The sequence below is a fragment of the Ursus americanus genome, chromosome 4 (assembly GCF_024610735.1).
Source record: "Ursus americanus isolate L20-20 chromosome 4, mUrsAme1.1.p, whole genome shotgun sequence".
In the NCBI taxonomy this organism is placed as follows: domain Eukaryota; kingdom Metazoa; phylum Chordata; class Mammalia; order Carnivora; family Ursidae; genus Ursus; species Ursus americanus.
In genome coordinates, this window is record NC_142130.1 from 42,911,718 (window position 1) to 42,938,673 (window position 26,956).

A 26,956-nucleotide genomic window follows, 5' to 3' on the forward strand; every position below is an offset into this window, starting at 1 on the left:
CCCCCCCCCGAAAACATAATAATAAGTAAAAATAAAATAAAAATGTAAAGTCATTCCTACTTTGTGGACCTTACAAAAAAAGGTGGAAGATTGTTTGGCTCTGATATAGAGCATGGAAGGGGTAAGGGCTTTAAACTAAACAAAACAGCTGGGGGTGGGGAAGGGCCTAGAGTCTTATCTAAAACCATGGTTGCACAGTTATTTACAGAAGACAGAAACCATCCATTGTTTGCATCAAAGAATGGAACTGCCTCTGTCTTTTGGCCACACAAATCCCAGATACTCAATGTGCTGTCTAGAAAAAGGGTACTAAGCTCAGAGGTTGTGAACTAAGCCGAAGTGCTATAAATTACCACACAAATAACCATAGTGACAGGCTAAACACATGTCTAAACAATGAGGATTTATGTTAAACTAAGTTAAATATCTGAAATAAACTGTTCTTTCTGAAGTAATGCATCAGAGAAACTTATGAATGAAAACATGTACTTTTATTTTTTAAAAGAGAGAACATGAGGGGGGCTGGTAGAGGGAGAGTGAGAAGCAGATTTCCTGCTGAGCAGGGAACCCCACTCAGGGTTTGATCCCAGGACCCTGGGACCATGACCTGAGCCGAAGGCAGACACTTAACTGACTGAGCCACCCAGGCACCCCGAAAAAATATGTACTTTTAAAAGCATTCTTTCTCAAAGACGCCATATTTGTCTCCAGTTTTTTTTTTTCCTTTTGTGGATCTATTGGAGAAATCAATAAAACACACACCACACACACACACACACACACACACACACACACAAATCATTTTGTTATATTTACCTTAATCTTTTTTCTAGATTAATGTGCTTTATTTTTAAGGCCTTCTCATGTAAGAAGTAAGCTAACTAGACATATTTACTCTCAGATTCCCAATTACAAGTAAACATGAATATAATATTCTGAACTTAAATTCTCTTAAACTATATTTAATATATATAAGATGTATTATTAAATGATGTGTTGTTTTAAAGAATTTTGTAGTTATGCTGTGTATTTTATGGATTTTTGCTTTTTTTAAATAGTATTACAAAAGCCACAAAGTGTGGCTTTATCGCTTTAAAAAACTAGAAGGATGGGGCACCTTGGTGGCTCAGCTGGTTAAGCATCTGCCTTCACCTCTGGTATTGGTCCCAGTGGGATCGAGCCTCACATCCAGCCCCACGACAGGCTCCCTGCTCAGCAGGAAGCCTGCTTTTCTCTCTCCCTCTGCCCCTCCCCCCTGTTCATGCTCTCTCTCACACACTCTCTTTCTCAAATAAATAAAATCTTTTAAAAACCAAACAGCTTTTTAAAAAATTTTTTTTATTAAAGTTCAGATCCCAGTTTCTTCCTTGGCTCATCTGTAAACCTGAACTTTATCACTTCCCTGGAGTTATTTGTTTTCATAAGGATGTATCCCAACTTTCTTGCCTGTGATAAGCGCAAATGGGATTTGGGGAGGACGCTCAGATCAGGTCCAAAACCAAATGCAGTAGCAGTCTTTGGCTCCTTGTTAGAATGAGGGAATGCACCTGGGGGATTTCCAGAGCACTCAAAAAACTTGGCATTAGAGGGTAGCATTAGCCAGGTCCCTAGGGCAATACTGGAATTTTCAGCCCACGCCGGTAGGAGCAGCCCACTGTAACTGTAACAAAGCATCCGAATATAGCGGGCCTAACGCCGGGAAAGAGGCTTCTCGCAGCACAACTTGGAAAGGGTAACGCAGAAAGCTATAGGACAGCCAGCCTTTGTGCAGCTGTTCCGTACTCCTGCAGGTGGCTGCCACGGGCCACCAGACCCAGGACCCCGTGGCCCGCCACCCTTAAGCATCGCCCAGGCCGGGACTATGGGCATGGGGCTCCAAGGAGCCAGGGTGCCCAAACACCCAGAAAGACTCGTGAGAGTGGCACAAGCTTTGACATGGTGCTTCACTCCCAGCCTTGTCTATTCCCTTAAGGAGGAAGGAGGGGTTGGGCTTGGCAAACCCCCACTCCCATCTTTCTCCTCCACCTGGGGACTTCGAGGCCACTTCTCCATGTTCCCAGAACTCTGGAAAAGTGAAAGCATCCCAGCGGGGCACTGTTTGGAAGTCCCTGACCACAGCAGCTGCCCCAAAGTTGGAAAACCATTCAACCCTAAGAGCCACAGAGGCCACAATTTGTCCACTCCAGTGAGGGGCTTAGCTGGAGAGTGGGAAGAAAGGAGGAGGTAAAGTTCTGGCCTGCAGTGTTTGAGCTCTAGCAGCAAAGGAGACTTCCTTATCAGCTGGAAATCTCAACTCAACCCCCCCCCAAGCCATTTTTTAAAAATAACAGATTTATTGAGCTATAATTCACATACCACAAAATTCACTTTAAGTGTACAATTCAGAAGTTTTTCGCATATCCTCAGTTGTACAACTATCACAACTTTTAGAATATTTCATCTACCCAAAAGATACCCAAATCCATTTAGCAGTCAACTTTTCATTCCTCTCTCCTCCTAGAAACAAATTTACTTCTACTTCTATGAATTTGTCTATTCTGGACATTTCATAAAAACAGAATCATACAATATATGTTCTTTGGGGACGGGCTTTTTTCACATACCATTAAGCTTCACGATTCATCTATGTTGTAACATGTATCAGTACTTCACTGCTTTTTATTGACGAATAATACTTCATTGTGCGAATATACATTTTGCTCATCATTCATCAGTTGATGAACATTTAGGATGTTTCTACTTTTTGGCTTTACGAATAATGCTAAGAACATTCAAGCGCAAGTTTCTGTGTGAACATACACTTTCAATTCTCCTGCATAAAAACCTAGGAGTGGAATTGCTGGGTCATGCAGTAACTATGTTTAACATTTTGAAAAACTGCCAAACTGTTCTTCAAAGTTTTCAAAATTTTACAACCCCACCAGAATGTATGAGAGATCCAGTTACTCCATATCCTCAATGTTTGTTAATGTCTTTTTATTTCAGCTATCCCAGGGGGTGTGAAGTGGGATCTCTTGTGATTTTATGTTTCCCTAATGGCTAATGACATTGCACATCTTTGCATGCACTTATTGGCCATTTGTATATCTTCTTTGGAGAAATGACTATTCGAATCCTTTGCACATTTTCTTAATGCATTATTTGTCTTTTTCTTGTTGAGTTTTAAGAGTTCTTTACATGTTCTGGACATAAATACCTGATCAGATATATAACTTGCAAATACTTTCTCCCAGTCGTGAGTTGTCTTTTCACTTTCTTGATGGACACCTTCAAGCATAAAAGTTTTTAATTTTTATGAAATCCAATTTACCTTTTTTCTTTTGTCACTTGAGCTTTTGGTGTCAAATCTAAGAAACCACTGTCTAATCCAAAAGTCATGAAGATTTATAGCTACAGTTTCTTCTGAGAGTTTTATACTTTAAGATTTTACATTTAGGACTATGGTCCATTTTGAATTAATATTTATATATGGTCTGAAGTAGGAATCAAAATTCATTCTTTTGTATGCGTTATCTAGTTATTCCAGTACCATTTGGTGAAAAGACTTCTTTCCCTGTGGAACCGTTTTGGCACCCTTGTCAAAAATCAAATTAGGGCTGATAAGTGTAAGATTTTATTTCTGAACTCTCAATTGTATTCCATTAACGTATATGTCTAGACTTACACCAGTAAACCTACTTGATTTTTGCAGCTCCGTAGTAAACATCAAAACAAAAAGTACACCTCCTCCAATGGTATGGACTGAATTGCATCCCCCTAAAACTGATATGTGAAGCCCTAAACCCCCAATGTGACTATATATGGAGTTAGGGACCTTAAGGAGAAAATTAAGGTTAATGAGGTTGCTATGGACTGAATTGTGTCCCCTCAAAATTCATATGTTGAAATCCTAACTCCCAATGTGATGGTGTTTGGAGGTGGGGCCTTTGAGAGATAATTAGGTTTAGATGAGGTAAATGAGGGTGGGACTCTTATGACGGGATTAGTGCCCTTAGAAGAAGACACCAGAGAGTTTTCCTGCTCTGGCTCCGGCTCTCTCTTTCCTTCCAGGCTGTGTCAGAACACAATGAGAAGGCCAGGAAGTGTTCTCACCAGAACCCAACCAAAGCTGGAATCCCAGTCTCAGACTTCCGGCCTCTAGAACTACGAGGAAATAAATTTCTGTAGTATAAGCCACCCAGTCTACAGCATTTTGTTATTGCAGCCTGAGCTAAGTCAGAGTTGTGAAGGTGGAGCCCTACCCTAATAGGACTGGTATTCATATAAGAGGAAGAGGTACCAAGCATGAACAGAGGGAAAGCCATGTGAGGACACAGTGAGAAGGCTGCAAGCCAACAAGAGGGGTCTCACCAGAAATTCACCCTGCCTATTCCATGATCTGGGACTTCCAGCCTCCAGAAGTGTGAGAAAATAAATGTATGCTGTTTAAGCCACCCAGTCTGTAGTATTTTGTTATGGCAGGCCCTGACAGAATAATTAATCCAATTTTGTTCTTCTTTTTCAAGACTGTTTTGACTATTCTGGGTACCTTGCATTTCCATATGAATTTTAGGATCTGCTTTTCAATTTCTTAAAAAAAAAAAAATGACGATTGGGATTTTGATAGGGATTGCACCGAATCTGCTGATCAATCTGGGGAGTATCACATCCTAACAATATCAAGTCTTCCAATCCATGAGCATGAGATTTTTTTCACTTGTCTTCTTTAATTTCTTTTAACAATATTTAGTAGCTTTCACTGTTCATCTTTAAGTTCTTTTGTTAAATTTATTCCCAAGTATTTTATTCTTTTTGATGTTATTATAAGTGAACTTTTTTTTGATTGTTCATTGTGACTGTATAAAATATAATTGATTTTTGTATTTGGATCATATATTCTGCAACTTGCTGAACTTACTAGTTCTAATGGGTTTCTACTGACTTCCTTAGAATTTTACATATATGAAACCATATTGTCTGCTAGTGGAGATAGTTTTATTTCTCCATTTTTAATCTGGATGTCTTTGCTTCCTTTTCTTGCCTATTTTCCCCAGCTAGAACTTTCAATACAATGTTGAATAGAAATGGCAAGAAAGGACATCCTTGTCTTGTTCCCAACCAAAGCTGGGGAAGCATTAGTCTCTTGTCATTATGTTAGCTGTGAGCTTTATCAAGTCAAAGAAATTCCCTGCTAGTCCTACTTTGTTTTTGTTTTTGTTTTTTTGTATCATGAAAGGGTATTGTCACATGTTTTTTCTGTATTGACTGAGATGATCATGTGGTTTTTGTCCTTTATTCCACTAATATAGTGTATTACATTGTCTGATTTTCATATGTTCAATCTACCTTGTATAAATCCTACCTAGTTGTGGCATATAATTGTTTTTATATGTTGCTGGATTTGTTTTGCTAAATTGGTTTGGTTTTGTTGAGGATTTCTGTCGATATTCACAGACAAAATGACATAAACACAGTGAACATACTGTCCTGTAGGTTTCTTGTGATGTTCTTTGTCTGGACTTGGTTATCAAAGCGTAATACTGGCCTCAGAGACTGAGTTGCAAAGTGTTCTCTCCTATTTTTTGAAACACTCTGTGAAGGATTGATGTTAATTCTACTGTAAATATTTGGTAGAATTCACCAATGGAGCCACCTGGGCCTGAGCTTTTCTTTGTGGGTAGATTTTTTTTATTGCTAATTCAATCTCTTTCCTTGTTATAGGTCTATTCAGATTTTTTTATTCCTACTTGAGTCAGTTGCAATGGTTTATGACTTTCTAGTCACAATTATACATTTCACTTAGGTTAAATAATTTGTTGGCATACAATGTCCATAAAGTAGTATGAACCCTTTTCATTTTGCAAGTTCAGTAGTAATGTTATCAGTTTCACTTCTGAATTTAATAATTTTAATCTTTTTTTCTTGGTCAGTCTAGTTAAACTTTACTGATCTTTTCAAAGAAAACTTTTTATTCTGTTGATTATCTGTTTTTCTATTCTCTATTTCATTCATTCTCTTCTAGTCTTTAGCATTTCCTTGCTTCTATTTGCTTTAGGTTTAGTTTCTTTTCCTTGCCCTAATTTCTTAAGGTGGAAAGTTACGTTATTGATTTGAGATCATTCCTTTTTTTAATATGGGTATATATAGTTATAAAATCCCCTCTAAACATTGCTATAACTGCACCTCATGAGTTTTGGTATGTTGTGTTTTTGTTTTCATTTAACTCGAAGTATGTTCTAATTTCTCTTGTGATTTCTTCGTTCACTCATTGGTAACTTAGGAATGTTTTGCTTAATATTCACATTTTACGAATTTCCCAAATTTCTATTATTGATTTCTAATGTCATTCACTGTAGTCCATTGTATTATTTCAGTCCTCTTGAATTTATTAAGGTTTCTTTTATAACCTAGCATATGGTCTGTCTGGAGAGTGTTCCATGTGTACTTGAGAAAGACGTATATTCTGCTTTGAGTGTCCCATAGATGTCTTTCAGTTCTAGTTAGTTTACAGTTTTGTTCAAATCTTCTATCTCCTTGTTGATCTCTGTGCTTGTTCCATCCATCATTGAAGGTGGGGTATTGAAATCTCCAACTATTATTGTTGAATTATCTATTTCCCCCTTCAGTTCTGCTAGTTTTGTTTCATGTAATTTAGGGCTCTGTTATTAGGTGCATATAAGTTTATAATTGTTATAAATTCCAGATGGATTGACCCTTTTATTATTATAAAATATTATTCCTTGTCTTTATTAATCTTTGTCTTAAAATCTATTTTGTCTGATACCACTGCAGTCACTTCAGCTGTCTTTTGGTTACTACTTGCATGGTACAGTATTTTCCATCTGTTTGTATCTTTAAATCCAACATGTTTCATATCAACAGCATATACCCGGATCATGTTTTTTTTTTCATTCTTTCTGTCTATCTCTGCCTTCTGATTGAAGTGCTTAATCTATTTATGTTTAATGATTTAATGTAATGTCTGCCATTTTGCTATTTGTTTTCTATGTATCTTATGTCTTCCATTACCACCTTCTTATATGTTAAATAGATAGTTCTAGTGTATCATTTTAATTCCCATTTTAATTTACCATATTTTTAAAGTTATTTTTTTTGGTGGTTACCCTGGGGATTGCAGGGTAACCTTATCCACAGGTTCACTTTCCCCAGTTTCAGTTCCCATAGTCAACCACAGTCAGGAAGCAGATTGTCTTCCTTCTGACATGCCACCAGAATGTCAGTAGTAGCCTAACAACATGTCACAATGCCTGTCATTCACCTCACTTCATTTCATCATGCAGTCATTTTATCATCTCATATCATCACAAGAAGAAGATGAGTATAGATAGTACAATAAGATATTTTGAGAGAGATACCACATTCACATAAGTTTTATTACAGTATATTATTATAATTATTCTACTTTATTATTACTTATTTTTATTAATATTTTACTATGCCTCATTTATAGATTAAATTTTATCATAGACATGGATGTATAGGAAAAAACATAGCATCTATATTGAGTTCAGTACTATTTGCAGTTTCAGGTATCCACTATGGGTCTTGGACCATATTCCCTGCAGATAAAGGGGAGACTTACTGTAAAACTAATATCTTAACATAGCCATGGATTCTGTTTTGCTTCAAGTTTCATCTTGGAATTTGAATACTCTAGTCAAAATTAACTCCAGAAAAATAAAACTCCAGAAATATTCAACTCATAAACACTGTTGAGGTACACAGTGGGAGGATGCTATTATAAGAAGCACCTGCCTCTGGTATGAACACTTACCTTGTCTAACAGTACATTCTGCCACAACCTAAAGATACTGAGGTAACTTCTATCTCTGGCACCAAAAGATGTAAAGAAAAACTGCAAAGAAAAATAGTAAGATAATTTTAGTGTCATTAAAAAAAAGTGGGGGTGGGGAAGAGTATTTGTCATGAAGATCTGTTGGCACTTGCTATGGTTAAAGCAAACTAGTAGGACACCATAGCCTACTTCATATATTATTTTTGTTTCATTCTTTGCTACAATAGAAGAAAAACAGGTAATTGGTGCTTGAACAAGGTGTCTTTAAAAACTATCCTGCAGTCATCAGGCTCCTCCGCTATGAGCCTGCTTCTTCCTCTCCCACTCCCCCTGCTTGTGTTCCCTCTCTCGCTGGCTGTCTCTATCTCTGTCGAATAAATAAATAAAATCTTAAAAAAAAGGGGGGGGGCGCCTGGGTGGCACAGCGGTTAAGCGTCTGCCTTCGGCTCAGGGCGTGATCCTGGCGTTCTGGGATCGAGCCCCACATCAGGCTCCTCCACTATGAGCCTGCTTCTTCCTCTCCAACTCCCCCTGCTTGTGTTCCCTCTCTCGCTGGCTGTCTCTATCTCTGTCGAATAAATAAATAAAATCTCTAAAAAAAAAAAAAAAAAAAAAACTATCCTGCAGGGACACCTGGGTGGCTCAGCCTATTAAGTCTGATCTCAGGGTCATGAGATAGAACCCCACATTGGGCTCCATACTCAGCATGGAGTCTGCTAAAATTCTCTCCTTCTTCCTCTGCCCCCCCCCCACATACACTCACATGCTCTCTCTCTCAAAGAAAATAAATAAAACCTTTAAAAACTTTATCTTACAGGAAATACAATTTTATCAATAGTTACTCAGAAAAGGAGCTTGAAATAGGTAAATATTTATGTACATATAATTTATTACCATCATCTTAAAAGTTTATGAAAAAATTAAAATTTTATTTATTCTGAACTTTCCAAAGAGACATGATTTGGTGACCATTTGAGCCAAGTATACATAAAGAATAAAAAAAAATACAAGTGGGGGCACCTAGATGGCTCAGTCAGTTAAGTGACCGACTCTTGGTTTCTACTCAGGTCATTATCTCTTGGGTCATGAAATGGAGCCCACCTTGGGCTCTGTGCTCAGCAGCGAGCCTGTTTGAAGATTCTCTCTCTGCCCCTCCCCCTTCTCACATGCGCACTCTCTCTCTCTCTAAAAATAAATAAATGAATAAATCTTAAAAAAATTCAAGTGGATTTCAGAGATTGATTTATTTTAAGGATCTTAATTTCAAATCATATCATCTTTCATAGTCTTCTAAAAAAATCCAGAAATGCTTAATTTCTACTAATTATAGATATAAAACACCCATGTTAAAACTTAACTTTGCTTTGAATACCATAAAAAAGAAATAGCATGTTTCAATCTATAATTCTATGTTTGCTTTTAGACCTATCTCTTCCTCTGCATTTAACTGATTTTGCAAAGTCACGTTTTAAAATAGGCTTTTATGAGAAAATCTGACAAGTGACAGCACTAAATACAGTCTCTCAGTGTATCATCTCTTCCGACCCCATAGTTAGTGACTTTTCATGACTGAGTAGTTATTTTTAGGGATGAGAAAGCTCAGTTATATGTTTGATTTGCTAAATAAAATGTCAAACAAATAATATTTTGGATATTTACACTGTTCATAAAAAGATTTTAGAGTGCTATTTTCCAATTAATAAATTGAAATGTTGCTATGTAATACTCTCCACAAAGCAAAACTTTTCATAACAAGGATATATGGAGGAGATTTTCCAAATGGAATTATACACACAAAATAATGATGACTACTTACTATCCTGTATTTCCTTTTCTTAGACCAAACTGTTTTGCTTTCTTGTATTATAATAATCTTATAACCTGTTGTTCAGATATATAGATAAGAAAAATCTCCTAGTCCATCTAGTTCCCACTTCTTAAACTAAATAACTTATCAATTCTATCCACTCTTTTATACAATCTACCACTGAGTTCTACAACTTTGGGTCACTTTTCTTTTCCTTAGTTTCCTCATCTGAGAAAAATGAGAATAATTATAGTAACAAATTTTTGTGAGAATTAAATGAGAAAATATCTATAAAGAACTTTAAACAGTGTTAAAACAGCAAATGCTAGTTGTTGTTATCATTATTAAAATTAAAATGCTTGACTCTGAAATTTCACTATATATGTGAGAAACAGTCACACATTGGGCTTAAGAAGGCATGGTCAGGCTGTTCACTGCAGCACTGTCAATAATAACAAAATATTAGAAATGAACTAATGGTCAAGGGAACCACAGTAAATTCATTCTATGAAATACTATACAGCACATGAATAAACAGAAATAGCTCCATCTATATGTGCTAAGCTGTGACTCCAAGAGATATTAAGTTCTTTTTTTTTTTTTTTTTTTTTTGAGCAGAGTGATAGAAGTTTATTAAGTGAAGATACAGAAAAAACTCTCAAGAGTGAGAGGGGTCCCGACAGGGTTGCCCAAGATATTAAATTCTTTTTAAGAAAGAACTGAAAAGCAACATGTATAAAACAGCATTTACTTCAAAGACAAAGCAAAACTATATGTGTGTATATATAAATACACATATATATGTGTATACACACATACATATATATACGTATGTCTATATATTTATAGAGACACACAAAGATATATATGTGTGTGTATATATATATATACACACACACACACAAAGGAGGAAAGTCTGAAAAGATACACACCAAACTGATAACAGTGTTTGCCTCTAGAAAAACAATGGGATTAGGGATTATAGGCATAGAAGGAAGATGTTAGTTTAAGAATTTCATGAGTGGGCACCTGGGTGGCTCAGTCGTTAAGCATATGCCTTCGGCCCAGGGCGTGATCCCAGGGTCCTGGGATCGAGCCCCACATCGGGCTCCCTGCTCCCCTGGGAGCCTGCTTCTTCCTCTCCCACTCCCCCTGCTTGTGTTCCCTCTCTTGCTGGCTGTCTCTCTGTCAAATAAATAAATAAATAAAATCTTTAAAAAAAAAAAAAGAATTGTTTGATGATTTTGTTAGGGAATGCAATGTATTCATGTATTGATTGTAAAATTAAGAATATGGTTTTTTAGCTCTTTTCCCTTCCTGAACAGTTCAGCCCTAAAGCTGTTGGTGGAACAGAGAAAGTAGGCATCCACACTAGAGGTGAGGATAGGGAGAAAGAGTTGCAGTAGCCCAAAACAATGTCAAAACCAGAAAAGTAGAGGAGGTTGTCCACATAGAAGGATTGCCCTATGTGGAGTGTCAGAGCCCAAGTAGGTAAGAAGGGCCTCCACGTATGAGGGCGATCTGGAGCATGGTGTTAGAACAAGAACAGGGTGAGGGGCACGAGTCAGAGCCAACGGAGGGTGACGGTGTAAAGGGGTAGCCTGGCATGGGGGTCAGAACTCAAGCATGGTGAAGAATGTGACCACGAATGGGGGCAGCCTACAAAAGCACGTCAGAGCTAGAGAGGGTGAGGGTGACATAGTGTGACGGAGTCCGTGAGGGTGGCTTTGTGCTGGAGAAACAGAGCCTGAAGGGGTGAGGGGGGCGACCACACACAGTGACAAACTGTCACAGAATATCAAGCACAAGCAGGGAATGGAGGGCATCCCTTTAGATGGGTGGCCTGCCACAGGGTAAAGTGAATGCAGGGAAGGTGCTTAGTATGGGGTGTCAGCCTAAGCAGAGTGAGGAAAGCTTTCACATGGTGAGAGTATCTGTGTCATGAGGGAATGGGCAGCAGCCTGACTTGAAGTGTCAGAAACCAAGTTAGGTAAAAGGACATCCATGTGGGGGGTGCGCCTGGGTGGCATAGCTGATTGAGCATCTGACTCTTGGTTTCAGCTCAGGTCGTGATGTCAAGGTCATGAGATCAAGCCCTGTGTCAGGCTCTGTGCTCAGACTCCCTCTCTTTCTCAAATAAATAAATAAATCTTTTTTTTTTTTTTTAAGGGGCATCCATGTGGGGAAGGAGTGGCAAAGGAGAGGAAGACTGGTTACATAGAAGCCAACTGATCAAGTAGGTAAATATACTGAGGGTAATGGGAGTCTGGTTTCTCACAGTCAGGGAAGGGAGTTACAAATAAGAAAGGAGAAAACAAAAATGAACTCCGTGGTGTTTGCTAGGAATTGGAGATATTAGGTAAATTCATGGTTTATGACAGGTAAGTAAACAGACACTAATGTACAAGTGGGCATGTATGTGTGTATGATATGTAATTACATATATATATAATTACATATACCCTTAATCTGACCATTTAGAGGGCTTAGAAATAGTGACACCCCAATAGCAATAAACACACTGGCTTCTAATATCAGTCTCCCCTTAAATGAAATCAGAACTCTTTGGAGAAATGACTGATTCCAGGGCTGAGGCAGGGAAAGCCTGCAACATGCCAAAAAGCAAGGAAATGCTCAAATAATGCTGAGAATAGTCAAAAGGACACTGATGGCCTTGCAATGGCCAAATTTGGGACAATTTGAGCATCAGAATAAATAATGATAGTAATGGATTAGAACTCACTGAATAAAACATACTGAAGGACATGCTGATGTAAGTGATGCATAAATTTAAAGTCTGAGAAGGAATGGTATATTTACATAGTTTCAAAGTAGCTTGCCACAAAATGTTACTACAAAGAAAATGGACGAACTTTACAGTAAAGTCTTGCCGACACCATCTTAATCAGGTGATCCAAGTGAACATCCCCAGTAACGGTAGAAACTGAAATCGTGGGTCATCTGATAGGATGCAATGGAAAGGACAGAGCACCACTTTCATGTCAGTTCTGCCAAAATTGCATAACCTAAGTTTAATTACAAGGAAATATCAGACAAACACAATTGAAGGATATCCTACAAAATAACTTACCTGTAATCTCAAAAGAGATTACAGGGCTCAAAAGTCAAAAAAAAAAAAAAAAAAAAAAAAAGACTAAGGGACTATTCCAGAATAAGGAAATTAAAGAGCATGACAATTAAATGTAATTATTTATTTCTAAACTATGTCTATTTGCTATAAAGGATATTATTGGAATAACTGGGGGAATCGAAGAAGGTCTGAGGACTGAACTGTGGTGATGATCAATGTTAACTTCTTGATTGTGATGGCTGGGTTGTGCTTATGCAGGAGAATGTCTTTGTTGGAAATACATGCTAGAATATCTGGGGTGATATCTGGACTGATCAGGCTACAGAGTGACCACTTACTCTCAAATAGTTCAGAGGGGAAAGTTTTTTGTACTGTACCGGAAAGTATTCTGTAAGGATAAGATTATTTAAAAATAAAAATAAAATGTAAAGTACATTTGAAAGAAACTACAAGATTTAAAAGTATCATTACAATGATTCAGTGTTATGATAGTGTTTCACTCCCCTGCTTCTCTTTCCTTTCTCTCTCCTTTTTTTCTTTCATTGCTTCCCTTCTTTCCTTCTGTGCTTCCTTCCTTCTTCTTCTCTCTCATTCTCTTCCATACTTGCCTTCTTTTCCTTCCTTTTTGCTTTTTCTTTCTCAGCATTATACTTCTAATGTCACACACAGAGCCCTAATCAATCTTCCGGGTGGGTTCAGAAAGATCCTTCATATATCCTCACTAAAAAACAGCAGATCTTATAGGTAGACAATAAAAACAATGGCAGTTAAAGATAACTGTCATCCTAAAAAAATATTATAGGGATTATGTGTTTACTTATATGCTACCCAAATCTCTCTGCTCACCAGAACCATTTGTTTTTATTAGTTGCTACTGTGCAGGTATTATTGACGGAACAATATCATGGAATTATTACAGTATTAAAAAATAATGATGTTTCGCTAAGGCTTACCCTATCAACCTCTTATAATGAAGAAGTGAAAAATACGGGGGAAAGTTTTCTGTGAACTATAAAGCACAAAGAATGTTAGCAGAGTTAATAAAAAAAAAACATTGATTACATGTTGAAAAAAATGTTAGCAGTCATTTAATTAGCAGTATTTATACAGAAATCTAGTATTAAATATATTTCTATTACAAATTCCTAACTCCAAGAAGAATTACCAACACCAATGAATCAGTATGATGCAGACTATCTCCACATAATATAATAAAGGAAAGGTAAAAAAAGCTTTTCAAAAAAAAAAAAAAAAAGCTTTTCACCTTTTCACCCTCAGTAACAATCTGGATAGCATTTGGGATGAGTCGAGCAGTTTTCTCCTTAGTCATGAAGGTTATGTTCTTTAATGCAATACAAATCTAAACACACAAAAGAATGAAAAATTATTAAATGGATTTTTCAGAAACATATACAGCACAAAATACCAAGTATTACATCAATCTAATCCAGAATATTCCATTGAAAAACCTGAAGGAGTTAATAATAATAAGCACATGCTTGCATTCTCTGAGAAAAACAGAGTAAGCAGTCAGACATTCTCCCCCACCAATAATTTCCTCCACAGCTCTTATCTCTAAGTTTAGGATAGAGTGCGAAAAGACATGTGGGTGTTCGTGTTCCATATTAACACATACACACACAAACAAAATTCAGACAGTCTGTCACATACGACATGATTTTGGCAGTCAAATAGATGTATGTTCAAGCTTTTTTCAACCTGAAATCTCTTTCTCCAACTGTATTAAATATGTACAAATGGAGCTCGAAGTATTAAGAAAATAGATTACATGCTTCTACAATATACATATATTGTATATATATCTACAACATGTATATATAAGTATTATACACAAATATACATAAATTTACTTTGGAATCCAAAGTATATTGTTTTTAGGAGGACTGTATATATTTCTACCTATGCAATTATTTGTATCAACAAATCAAATCCAAATACATCTTACTGTAGTTTCCCATCTGAAGATGTTGCTATAGAAACACAGCCAGTTTTCTGAAAGATAAAGACGTCCCTGAAGCAAAATGTCCCTCTGAAGAGCACAAGCATAATCTAGATACACAAGAATAAGGAACAGCTTATTCACAAAAATTTGGCAACTTTATAATCTTATCCTACTTTAACACATGAAAAGTCATCACTCTTTGTTCATTAGTTTGCTATTCATTCAATCACTCATTCAGATACTTTGGGCACCATACACCAGATATTTTGCTGGAAACTAGCATGACCAAACATGGACCTTGCCCTCACGGAACAGTCTAGAAGGAAAGGTTACAATAAACAAAGACAAAAATAAGTATAATGATCAAAGTGTAGAGAAAGCTGTGAGAGACTATAACAAAGAGGATACAGGTATGAGGGGACTGGGCAGGGAGAGAGTATATCAGAATAAGTTTTCCAGAAAAAGTAGTCTTTAAACTAAAAACTAAATGTCAATAAATGGTCAGCTGGACCATGAGGAAGAGCAGGTGCAAAGACCCCATGGAAGAAAGAAAAAGCACATTTGAGTAACTATACAAAGAACTCTGGCCTAGAGAAGCTGGAGAAACTAGATCATGTAATGTTCATAGGCTATGGTAGACTGTGAACTTTACAAGAAGCCATTGATGAGTTGTTTTGTTTTGGTTTGGTTTGTTTTATTTGCCATTGATGAGTTTTAAGTGGAAGGGGAATGATCAGATGTATATTATTAAAGACTACTTTTTTCATACTGTGAGACTGGATTCATATAAATGAGTTGGAAGTCCAGGGGGAAACTGATGATGGCTCAGACCAAGAAATGACAGTATTAAGAGAAAGAAGTAGTTAGATTCAGAAATATTTAAGAGGTAGTACTGATGGGAGATTGGTGATTAATTAGACATTGGAAAAGGGTGAGGAAGGGGACAATAATTACCACCAAAATTTTATACATTTTAAGTTAATTTGAAAGTTGATCCTCTCTGCCTCAGCACTAAAATCCAGCAAAATCATGAGTGTTCTGGTAAATGCCACTATCCACCAGTAAGTTAATACCATGATTTAGATTTGGCTCTTTGGCTAATGTAAATAGTATGGCTAAATTATCACTAATTCAAGATATAAAAGGCTGCTGTTGATGGGGTTTGGGAATATAGGTGAAGTTCTGGAGCCCACAACCAAGAAAGAATTCTTGAGACGTCTTTGGTGTGAAATGGCAATATATTAAAGCACGGGGACAGGACTGAAAGAGCTGCTGTAGGTGGTTGTGAGCGGTGGCTAATTATATACTCAGGAGTTGGGGGAAGTAAGGAAAAGGGAGGTTTCAAAACAACTTTCATATGTTAAAGAGGACTGGCCTACAAGATACCTACAAGATACAGAAGGCCATGACAGGCCATGACAATGTCAAGTTAAGGTTGTTTTCTCCTCTAACAAGCTATTAACAGTAAGACAGTTGGGAGATTCCTGGAAGAATGTCACACATGTCCCACCCTGGGGTGGGGGGTGGAGGGAGGTTGCAGGGTGTCAGCTTATGCTTTGTCTTCAGCTTGCCTTCTGCTCCCCCATCACTGTGAAGAGATTTAGTTTAACTGATAACTTTAAAAATTATATAAAGTGATTAGCAATTTTAGGAAAATGTTGAGGTATAACCTCAAAATATTTAAATTTAATCATGTTACATCGGAAACCGGGGATGTACTGTATGGTGACTAACATAATATAATAAAAAACCATTAAAAAAAATTTAATCATGTTAAATTTCTAAGCAAATACTAAAAATTGAGCAGAGTAATTCAGTCTCTCAAAATGTTTCCTTCAGCGGAACAAAACTGAGATGCCCTCAAACAAAAATCCTAGTAAATAATTAAGTAGATTAAGATACTCATTACTAGTATGCATCTCTAAAACAGGGATTGGGCTCAGGGTCACCTCGAGGTGTCCTGAAATTTTTATCTAAGCCACTGAAACATTTTATTAATTTAGTGCTTCTCGCATTTCAGATCAGAAATACTTGGCAGACTTATCAAAACACGATTGCTAGGCCCCTCCCCAGAGCTTCTGATTAAACATGTCTGGAGCAGGGTAGAGAGTTTCAAGTCTAACATGATCCCAGGTAACACCAACATTGCTAGCCTGTGGACCACACTATGAGAACCACTGCACTATTTTACATTAACTATGCTCAAAGCTATAGCAAACAACCGGACTATTTTTAACTGAAGACTATTTGACATAGATTGACAGACTTTTTTCAGTGGTTTAAAAAAGGGTTTCCCTGGGCGCCTGGCTGGCTCAGTCAGTTAAGCATCTGACTCTTGATTTCGGCTCAGGTCATGGTCTAGGGGTGGTGGAATCCAGCCCCACGTCCCACTCCATGCTCAGTGAGCAGTCTGCTGATGATTTTCTCTCTCCCTCTCCTTCTGCTCCTCCCCCCACCTCTAGGATGGAGAAATAAATCTTAAAAAAAAAAAAAAAAAGGGTGGGAGCCCCAAAACAGATATATTTTATTGGAATAAACATATACCTCAATAAAATTTTTTTATAAAATGGCTTTCTAGCAATATGGCCCATGCAGGAAATGAAAAAAAAATTTTTTTAAGCCAAGAGATTTTACTTTTTTTTTAACTCCCAATTTCCCTACTGATAAGCAAACATGTAATTATTATTTCAGAAGCCAATATTCTATCTGATTTGAGTCAAAAAACAATCTGATTCATCTAGAATGGAATAAGAAAATGCTTATCAAAAACTGTTTTATGGATTTTATAACTTTATAGGTAGTGACTAGAAAGTTAGAATAAAATTAAGTAAATTAACCAAGCAACATAGATCACTTTGATGTGTGTGTTAACATCAACTAACTAGTTATTACATAATCAATTCTGGAACAACTGAATGGCTCCAATTCTTAAAGATCAATTTTATTAACTCTAACATAACAAAGCGTACAGTGGAAATATGTATCAATAGTATGGAAATACAGATGGAGTGAATCAGCACCATATACTTCTAGAGTAAGATTGCACAATAAATAAACAAGATGTCCTATTTATAGTTTTATCAAAGAATTTAGGCATCATCTATCCATAAAGGAGATAACAGTGAATTAAAAGAATGTGTTTTTAAACAATCATGTCAGGAAACACACATTCCAAAGTATTCTTTTTTAGCAGCAATCATCTTTGGGAGCCCAGTAGTGCTAACATTGCTTTAAAAAAGACTCTCTGGAGCAACATTTTTAGGATTGCTTTCAGATTTAATATTTAAATTATAAAAAAAACCATTCTCCTTATTTTTTTTTTAATTTTTTAGAAAGAGAACGAGTGGGGAGAGGCAGAGGGAGAAGAGAGAGAATCCCAAGCACGCTCCATACCCAGCGTGGAGCCCAAGGCAGGTCTTGATCTCACAACCACAAGACATGACCTGAGCCGAAATCGAGAGTTGCACACCCAATGGACTGAGCCACCCAGGTGCCCCAACCCTTCTCCTTTTTTATACTTTACGTTTTTTGTGTTGTTTGCTTTTTACTTGAGACAACTGTAAAGGTACATACAAATTGAAAAAGAAAAAAATTAATGTTCCCTCATGTAAAATGGGAAAAAAGACTCCCTCTACATTTCTCTTTGATTATTTTCTGTAGAAAATTTGTAAATTCTTTCTTGCTCCTTTGAGATATCCATGAATCTTTTTAAAAGCAAAATAAGACCCTTGACAGTTTTACAACCCAGGAATGTTTTCTCAAGGACCTAGTAGTCATCTCTTTGAAATGTAAACATTGAGAGAAATAGCACCCTTATCTCCCAGGTTCTGTGATGGGGTAGGAGCTTCACTTTCGTGGGCATCTTGCTCCAAGTTGCAAAACTAACTCTTGTAATAAAGATATGAGTTTATTTTTCCTTTGCAAAAAGCCAGTTAACTAACAGAGAGTAGTCCCAATTATCAGGTGAATTTATGATGAACTATATGTAATATACAGTACTATTAAGTCCTCTTACTTGAGGTCTAGTTATCATTTATCTTTAGAACATGTGTAAAGGGTTGCATCTGTTTGGTCATTTAAAAGGGTGAGAGTTCTTTCTTTCTTCACAATCTCTTTTACAGATTACCTGTGATGCACATCCCATTCCAGTTGAATGCTTATTCAATAATAAAACTGTCTTCTTTCTTTTCTACTTTTGTGGAGTTTTCTGGATGGGTAGGATATGTTTTTTTAGATCATATTTCCCCAACATAACATTTTCTTTGGCCAGGATTAAGCAAGAAAAAAAGAAGGCACGAATGAATATTAGAAGTGAAAATGTGGACTCCAGCTAAAACAGATGTTTAGAAATATTCTAGAGATAGTTAGTTGTCCTAATCAGGGATTCACACTTGGAATAAGTCAGCTAACAATTTAATTAGGACTACACTCCTTCAGGGGCTACTATAAGCCCTTCTGTTACCTTTATTACTGTTCAACAACAAATGTTTGGCTAATTAGCATAGACACATTAGAAAAGGGTTTTCTTTAGTGAAATTAGTGGCTTGTTTATCACTATATTGGATGCTACACATGGGGTCACACTGGTGAGATCATTTGTATAAATATACATGGATTGGTTAAAATCTTTTAGAGATCCTCTTCATCATCATTACTATATGCACAGAGAATAAGAACCTAGTAAGCCCTCACCCTTAGGTATGGCACTTAAGTGTTATCCTACATCAGTGCTTCTCAAACTTTAATGTGCATATAAATTACCTGAGAATACTACTGGAGGAAGATTTGTGTCTTTTCCCTCATGCATTAAATTATTCAAGCATTTATATCAACATGGACTCATGGATATTTATTTTATTCTTCAGGTTATAATCTGATATTGTCATTATTTATTTTATTGCTCAAATTATTTTGTCTTTGACCATTGGGAGTTCTTTCAAGTTGGCTTTTTTTTTTTTTTTAGCACTTAGTTACTTTCTGGCACTATAGGACTATAAGATATGCCACAGTCACTCATCTTGTATTTTCACTGTCCTAGCCCCAGAATGGACCATTTTTTCAAGGAGCTCTCATTCCTTTTATTGGGGAATGGTATTTAGAGACCAGTATCTGGGCCCTGGACATGCTTACTGCTACTGGGATATCACTGTTTCTAGGCCCTAGCAACAGACAAAGGTAGGGAATACAAGTATATATGCTAATACACCCTTGAGTGCAATTATGTCATTCATTTGTAATACAGTTAGATTCTTTTTTTTAACAATGGCATTTCAACCTGGGATCTCCTGATATCCTGGTTGATTTAATTTTTACACAATAAAGTTACCTCTGAAAAGGTTTAACGTGCAATTATGCAACCACCACCACAGTACTATATAGAACCATTCCATCACTGGAAAAATTCCCTTGTAAAACCACTCTCTCCCCACCAGTGCCCACAGATCTGATTTCCATCCTTATATATTTTCATTTTCCAGACTGTCATATAAATGAAATCAACAAATATGTAACCTTTAGAATTTTGCTTTTTTCAATCACCGACCTCTACCTCAGAAACCAATAATACATTATATGTTAATTAATTGAATTTAAACTTTTAAAAAATGAAGAAAAAAAAAGAAATGAAAGGGGTCATCATTACCGATCCAATAAAAAGTAAAAGGATAATAAAGGAATAATATGAAAAAAAAAAGAAAAATGTATTGAAGATTCATCCATGTTTCTGTGTATATTAACATCTTGTTCCTTTTTACTGCTAAGTAGTATACCATTGTACAGATGGACCACAGTTTGTTTATTCATTCACCAATTGAATGACATCTTGGTTATTCCCAATTGTTAATAGAGATGCTATAAACAATCATGTACAGGACTTTTGTGAACACAAGTTCATAGTTTGCTTGAGAAAATAACTAGGACTGGTAGGTCATATGGTTAAATGTACGTTTAACTTTACAAGAAACTGCCAACTTGCCATCAAAAGCAGCTGCACCAGTTTGCATTCCCACCACTAATGGATGAGAGCCCTGTAGCTTTGCATCCTCAACATCATTTGGTGTTGTCAGTTTTTTTGTTGTTGTTAATTTTAGCAATTCTCATTAGCGTGCAGTTTACTTGTACTTTAATGTGCATTTCCCTATAATAACTGATGATGAGCATTTTTTATATGCTTATTTGCCATCCATATATATCTTTGGTAAAGTGTCTATTGATGTTTTTTTAAAGTGGGTTGTTTGTGTTTTTATTGTTGACTTTTAAGAATAGTTTTATTCTAAAGACAAGGGTTTTTTTTAAATCAGATATGGGATTATCAACTGTTTTCTCTCAGTCTGTAGGTTGGTACAATTATATGTGGTTTTAGTTTTCGACTTTGTAAAACTCTGTATTTTCCAAATTTTATACAATGAACAGGTTTATTGTATCAGTGAGAGAAAACCACAGAATGTAAATTTTTGAAAGCAAATTTACACACTGAAAAATACCTAGAAAGTTATCCAAACAATTTTAACCAAAATTATATGTAGGTGTTAGGATTACCAATAATTTTCAATTTGTTTCTTTATATTTTTCTGCATAGCTTTAATGTTTTATAATGAGTATATATCACTGTATCATCAGATTCTTTCAAGATGGCAATGACAAGTATGATAAATTTTGTAAAGGTTTCCATGAAAAGTATTTGATTTCAAGTGACAAACTGGCAAGAAACATTTGCAATGAACATGAAAAAGATCTAATTATTCAAACATCTAACAAGCTACTACAAATTAAGAAAAAGACAAACAACCACCAGAAAAATGGGCAAAGTTTATGAAGAGAAATGTTCACAGGAAAAGAAATACAAATGGTTTATAGACATATGAATAGATGTTCAACCTCCTTTATAATTAAAGTAATGCATATTTAAACAATGATTAAGTACCATTTCTACCTACCAAATTTTACTAAGGCAAAGTTCCTGAGGTGTGACATAACAGGTACTTACATACACTGTTAATAAAAATGCAAATTGGTGCAGCCTTTTTGGAGGGTAACTTGGCAACAGTAAACTTTTTAAATGCTCATTACTTTTTTGCCACAATTCCACCTCATAAAATTTATCTTACAATATGTGTACACATGTGTGCCAAAACAAATGTAAAAGTTTCAATGTAACATTAGCAGAAATAGTAAAAGACAAGAAGCAATCAAAATGTCCATCAATAAAGGATTTGTTAAAAAAATTATGGTACAAAGTTCATTTAACTGAATACTGGGCAGGCTTTAAAAGAATGAAGTGGATCCTTAAGTAATGCTAATAAAAAGAGCTCAAAACAAGGTTCAAAGAGTAAGCACAGCATGTTTCCATCTAAATTCTGTTAGGAATATACATATATGCCTCTTGAAATACCTACAGAAAATTTCTGGAAATATACAAAAAAAATTACTAAAAGTGGTTATATAGCCCAGGAACAATGTTGCAGTGGTCTTGGTCAGAAGGACCACTCACTTTTCATTATATGCACTTATACAGTGTTTGAATATTTTTCATGAGAATGCATTACTTTCAAATGTTCTTAGAAGCTGTTTTAATTCATTATAACGATTAGGTACCGAGCAGAACTACCTAGAAATTCAGTTTCATTTTATTGAATATTGCCCAACAGTACCAGAAATCAGAAATTTCTATGAATAAATGTTTTAAATGAAATATACACTAAAATTAAAACCTAGTTCTGGGGCGCCTGGGTGGCACAGTGGTTAAGCATCTGCCTTCGGCTCAGGGCGTGATCCCTGCATTATGGGATCGAGCCCCACATCAGGCTCCTCTGCTATGAGCCTGCTTCTTCCTCTCCCACTCCCCCTGCTTGTGTTCCCTCTCTCGCTGGCTGTCTCTATCTCTGTCAAATAAATAAATAAAATCTTTAAAAAAAAAAATTAAAACCTAGTTCTATATTCTGATTACAAAGAATCTATCTTAAGCTTGTATCAAAAATTAAGCACTTTTATAAGAAAAATGGCTAAATTTTTCCTCTTAAAGTCTATTTCAAAAAAAATCTATCTGAAAGATTACATGAGGGGCACCTGGTGGCTCAGTTGGAAGAGCATGTGACTCTTGATCTCAAGGTCATGAATTCAAGCCCCACGTTGGGTATAGAGTTTACTAAAAGGATAAATAAACTTTCTAAGAAATGAAAGATTACATGAAAATAATAATAGCCCTAGAAAATTTTATAAAATTTTTGCTCTATAATCTGTTAAGGAGTACCTTTATTCCAGGGAAAGGTAATATATACTGAACATCAAATTTAAAATTTTTCCTACAAAACCATATGAAACAAGCACCAGAAGAAATCATGACAATTTTCTTTTAGTTCTATTTTCTTAACTAGTACTTAGTATTTTTATAAGTCAGAAATCGCTCCTCCCCAAATTACAACTTAGTTTTACATTGTCTAATTATGGAGCTTATCTTGAAAAATATTTTCTGTCTAGCAAAAGGCTTCAATTTTCTACAAATATTGACACTCGCCAGTTCTATTTTGATAATGAGGTAGTAAAATAGTATTTTACCACTTCCTGTCTTTTTTACCTGCTATCAGCTTCTCTGTATCAGGTAAATGAGTGAACTGTCTTTTGTATTCCTCATTCCTGTCTTTATAGGTGGAACTTGAAATCTGCAACAATAAAAAGATTAAATTTCCATTTAATTATAATCTTCATTAGATTAACGGAAATGTAGTGTCTTAGAAAATAAATTTAAAATGGGCTGTAAAATAACGTGCTTTGTATGCACTATTTTATGTTTTTATATGAAAAACCACATACATAAACATTTCAAAAACCACCAAAAGGAAGCAAACATGTTGGAGTAAGGAGTTCAGCAAATTCTCTCTGCAAAAGCAAATATACAGCTGGAAAAAAACTGTCAAAAACATCATCTCAAATTACTGGAAACTGACCAAAGGCATACAATAAACTGAGAAGTATCTGCTCATGAAAATCTACTGAACTTAGGAGCAGCAGAAGTCTGCGGCACTGTTTCCTTGGCCAGCTCCCATTACTCTTCCTCCTCCATCTATTAAGTCAATGTGACAGTTCTACAGGCCATGAAACCTAGCAGCTATGCTGACAGAGCTGGCTGAGTTGATTCAGAGTAGAGAGCAGAAAAGCTATGCCCAGAAGTAAAAGGGAAAATTCTGAAGCTATCTGCAAGAGTGTGAGGTTGCAGTCTCAACTGAGGCAAGAAACAAGCACACTGGCAGATTATCAGGGGACTTAACAAGGAGATCTTGGAGGAGAGACAGCCATAAATGGGCTTGATAAACCTTCCATGCATTCCTGGCTAAAGAGAAGCTGCATGCATGTCTAGCAGAGAGTAGGGAATTCCCAAACTATCCACACATTCCTGGCCAGAGATATTAAGAAGTCTCAGGAAAACATCAAAATTGAGATAAACTTGAAAATGTCCTGAACATTGAAAGCATTCCCCAAACTATACACAGATCTCTCAGCAGAAGGGAAAATACTACTGGCTTTATGCATTTGAGCACAATTTCTGACCAATCACCAGCTGACATAAGAGGTGACCACTGGGAAGCCAGCCTTAAAAATAAAAACAACAACAACAACAATAAGCTGAGCAGAGACCGGACAAATAGATTTCAGAGATTTACTCTAGGCAAGTTACTAAACAAACAAAAATGATCAATGACAAGCTTTAGGGGTAGAGAGGATGTGATCAGAATGCATAGTTGCTACAATACATCATCTAAATTGTACAATTTTTAACAAAAATTATGAAACATGCAAAGAAACAGAAAAATGTGACTCATATTAAAAAAAGAGAAGCAGGGCAATAGAGTCTTTAGGGTCCCCAGATACTAGATTTAGCAGACAAAAACATCAAAGCAATTATTATAAATTTGTTCAAACACCTGAAAAGAACCATGCTCAAAGATTAAAGGAAGGGGCACCTGGGTGGTGCAGTCGGCTAAGCATCTGACTCTTGGTTTTGGCTCAGGTCATGATCTGAGGGTCCTGGGATCAAGCCCCGCATCGGGCTCCACACTCAGCGTGGAGTCTGCTTGGGATTCTCTCTCTCCCTCTCCCTCTGCCCCTCCTCCTCATGTTGTCTCTCTCTCAAATAAATAAAGTCTAAAAAAAAAAAAAGGAAGGAAAATAAGACAGTAATGATTCAACAAGTAGAGAATCTCAACAAATACATTTTTTAAATTCTTTTAAGAAAAAAAAAAGGACATTCTGGAGTTGTAAACTACATTCATAGAAATAAAAAATTCACCAGAGGGGCTCAACAAAAAATTCAACATGGCAGGGAAATAATCAGTGAACTTAAAGACAGATTAGCAAAAATTATCCAATTTGAAGAATAGAGATGAAAAAGACTATAGAAAATGAACAGACTCGGAGGCCTGTGAAACATTAGTTGATTCAAAATACATGAAATGGGAGTTAAGGAGGAAAAAGGAGGCAGAAAAACATTTAAAGAAACGATGGTTAAAACTTTCAAAATCTGAGGAAAAACATTAATTGATAGATCAAAGAAGCTCAATTAACCAAGTACGATAAAGAAAAGAGGGAAGCCTGGGTGGCTCAGTCATTAAGCATCTGCCTTCAGCTCGGGTCATGATCCCAGGGTCCTGGGATCAAGCCCCACATCGGGCTCCCTGCTCAGCAGGGGGCCTGCTTTTCCCTGTCCCTCTACCTGCTGCTCCCCCTACTTGTGCTCTCTCTCTGTCAATTAAATAAGTGAAATCTTTAAAAAAGAGAGAGAGAGAGAGAGAGAGAGAAAGAGAGATTCTGGGGTGCCTCTGTGGCTTAGCTGGTTAAATGTCTGACTCCTGATTTCAGTTCAGGTCATGATCTCAGGGTCGTGAGATGGAGCCCCACAGTGGGCTCCGTACTCAGCAGGGAGTCTGCTTGAAATTCTCCGCCTCTCCCTGTGCCCCTACCCAACTTGCACGTGCATGCTCTCTCTCTAAAATAAATAAATAAATCTTAAAACATATATATATAATAAAAAATAGATAAAAATTTAAAAATTAGAAAAATTTTAAAAATTAAACAAAATTTTAAAGAACTGTATCATAGTTAAATTGTTTAAAGACAAAGGAGAACATGAAAACAGCAATACAGGTAAAAACATACGGTAAAAACCACTACAATTCCGACTTCTCATCATAAACAATGGAGACAGCAGACCTGCTTTAAAGAAATGCGAAAGGAAGTACTTCAGGCTGCAAAGAAATGTTACAGTATGGTAACTCAAATCTACAAGAAGAAATGAAGAGCACCAAAAGTGGAAATATCAAAAGGAATTAAAATAGCATCCTAAAAAATATCTGACACAAGATTATTCTAAAATTTACATGGAAGGGCTCCTTTCATGATAAAAACACTCAGCAAGGAGGCAAGAATATGGAGAAACTGGATCACACATACATTGTGGTGGGAATGTAAAATGGTACAGCCGCTCTGGAAAACAGATTGGCAATTTCTTAAAAACTAAATATGCAACTATCAATGACGCAGCAATTGCATTCCGAAGGCATTTACCCCTAGTGAGGAAAACTTATGTTCACACAAAAACCTGGACATGAATATCTACAGAAGTTTTATTTATCGTAACCCCAGACTGAAGATAGCTCAGACAGTCTTCAATGGGTATATGGTTAAAACTGTGGTACTTCCACACCATGGAATATTACACAGCATTAAAAAGGAATGAACTGAGCACTGGCTGGCTCAGTCAGAAGAATGTGTGACTCATGATCTCTGGGTCATGAGTTCGAGCCCCACACTGGGTATAGAGACTACTTTTATACACATATACACACACACACACACACACACACACACACACACAAATTTTAAAACGGAATGAACTCTTGGTACACAAAACAAAACAGAATAATTGCCAGGGCATTATGAGTGAAAACTGAAAGGGTTACATACTGTATGATACCATTTATATAATATTCTTGAAATTACATAATTATAGGGGCGCCTGGGTGGCACAGCGGTTAAGTGTCTGCCTTTGGCTCAGGGCGTGATCCTGGCGATCTGGGATCGAGCCCCACATCAGGCTCTTCCGCTATGAGCCTGCTTCTTCCTCTCCCACTCCCCCTGCTTGTGTTCCCTCTCTCGCTGGCTGTCTCTATCTCTGTCGAATAAATAAATAAAATCTTTAAAAAAAAAAAAAAAAGAAATTACATAATTATAAAAATGGAAAATAAATTAGTGGTTGACAAGGGTTGAGTAAGGGGAGGGGGCACTAAAAAAAAGCTATGTCTATAAAAA

General features: G+C 36.4%; 1 protein-coding gene across 5 annotated transcripts in view; it reads right to left on the reverse strand.

Moving 5' to 3' along the window:
* Positions 1–26,956, reverse strand: part of GRAMD1C (GRAM domain containing 1C) — an 86,979-nt gene that overhangs the window by 45,202 nt on the left and 14,821 nt on the right. For 4 of the 5 annotated variants that reach the window (XM_045785154.2, XM_045785153.2, XM_045785152.2 and 1 more), the window contains 4 exons: positions 23,229–23,313; positions 14,660–14,763; positions 13,958–14,053; positions 7,775–7,855 (listed from right to left, as the gene is read on the reverse strand). In XM_045785154.2, the coding sequence (XP_045641110.1) occupies positions 7,775–7,855; positions 13,958–14,053; positions 14,660–14,763; positions 23,229–23,313 (366 nt within the window). Of the gene's footprint in view, positions 1–7,774; positions 7,856–13,957; positions 14,054–14,652; positions 14,764–23,228; positions 23,314–26,956 lie in introns of those variants that run through there. The other variant, XM_087861613.1, reaches the window with a different exon arrangement.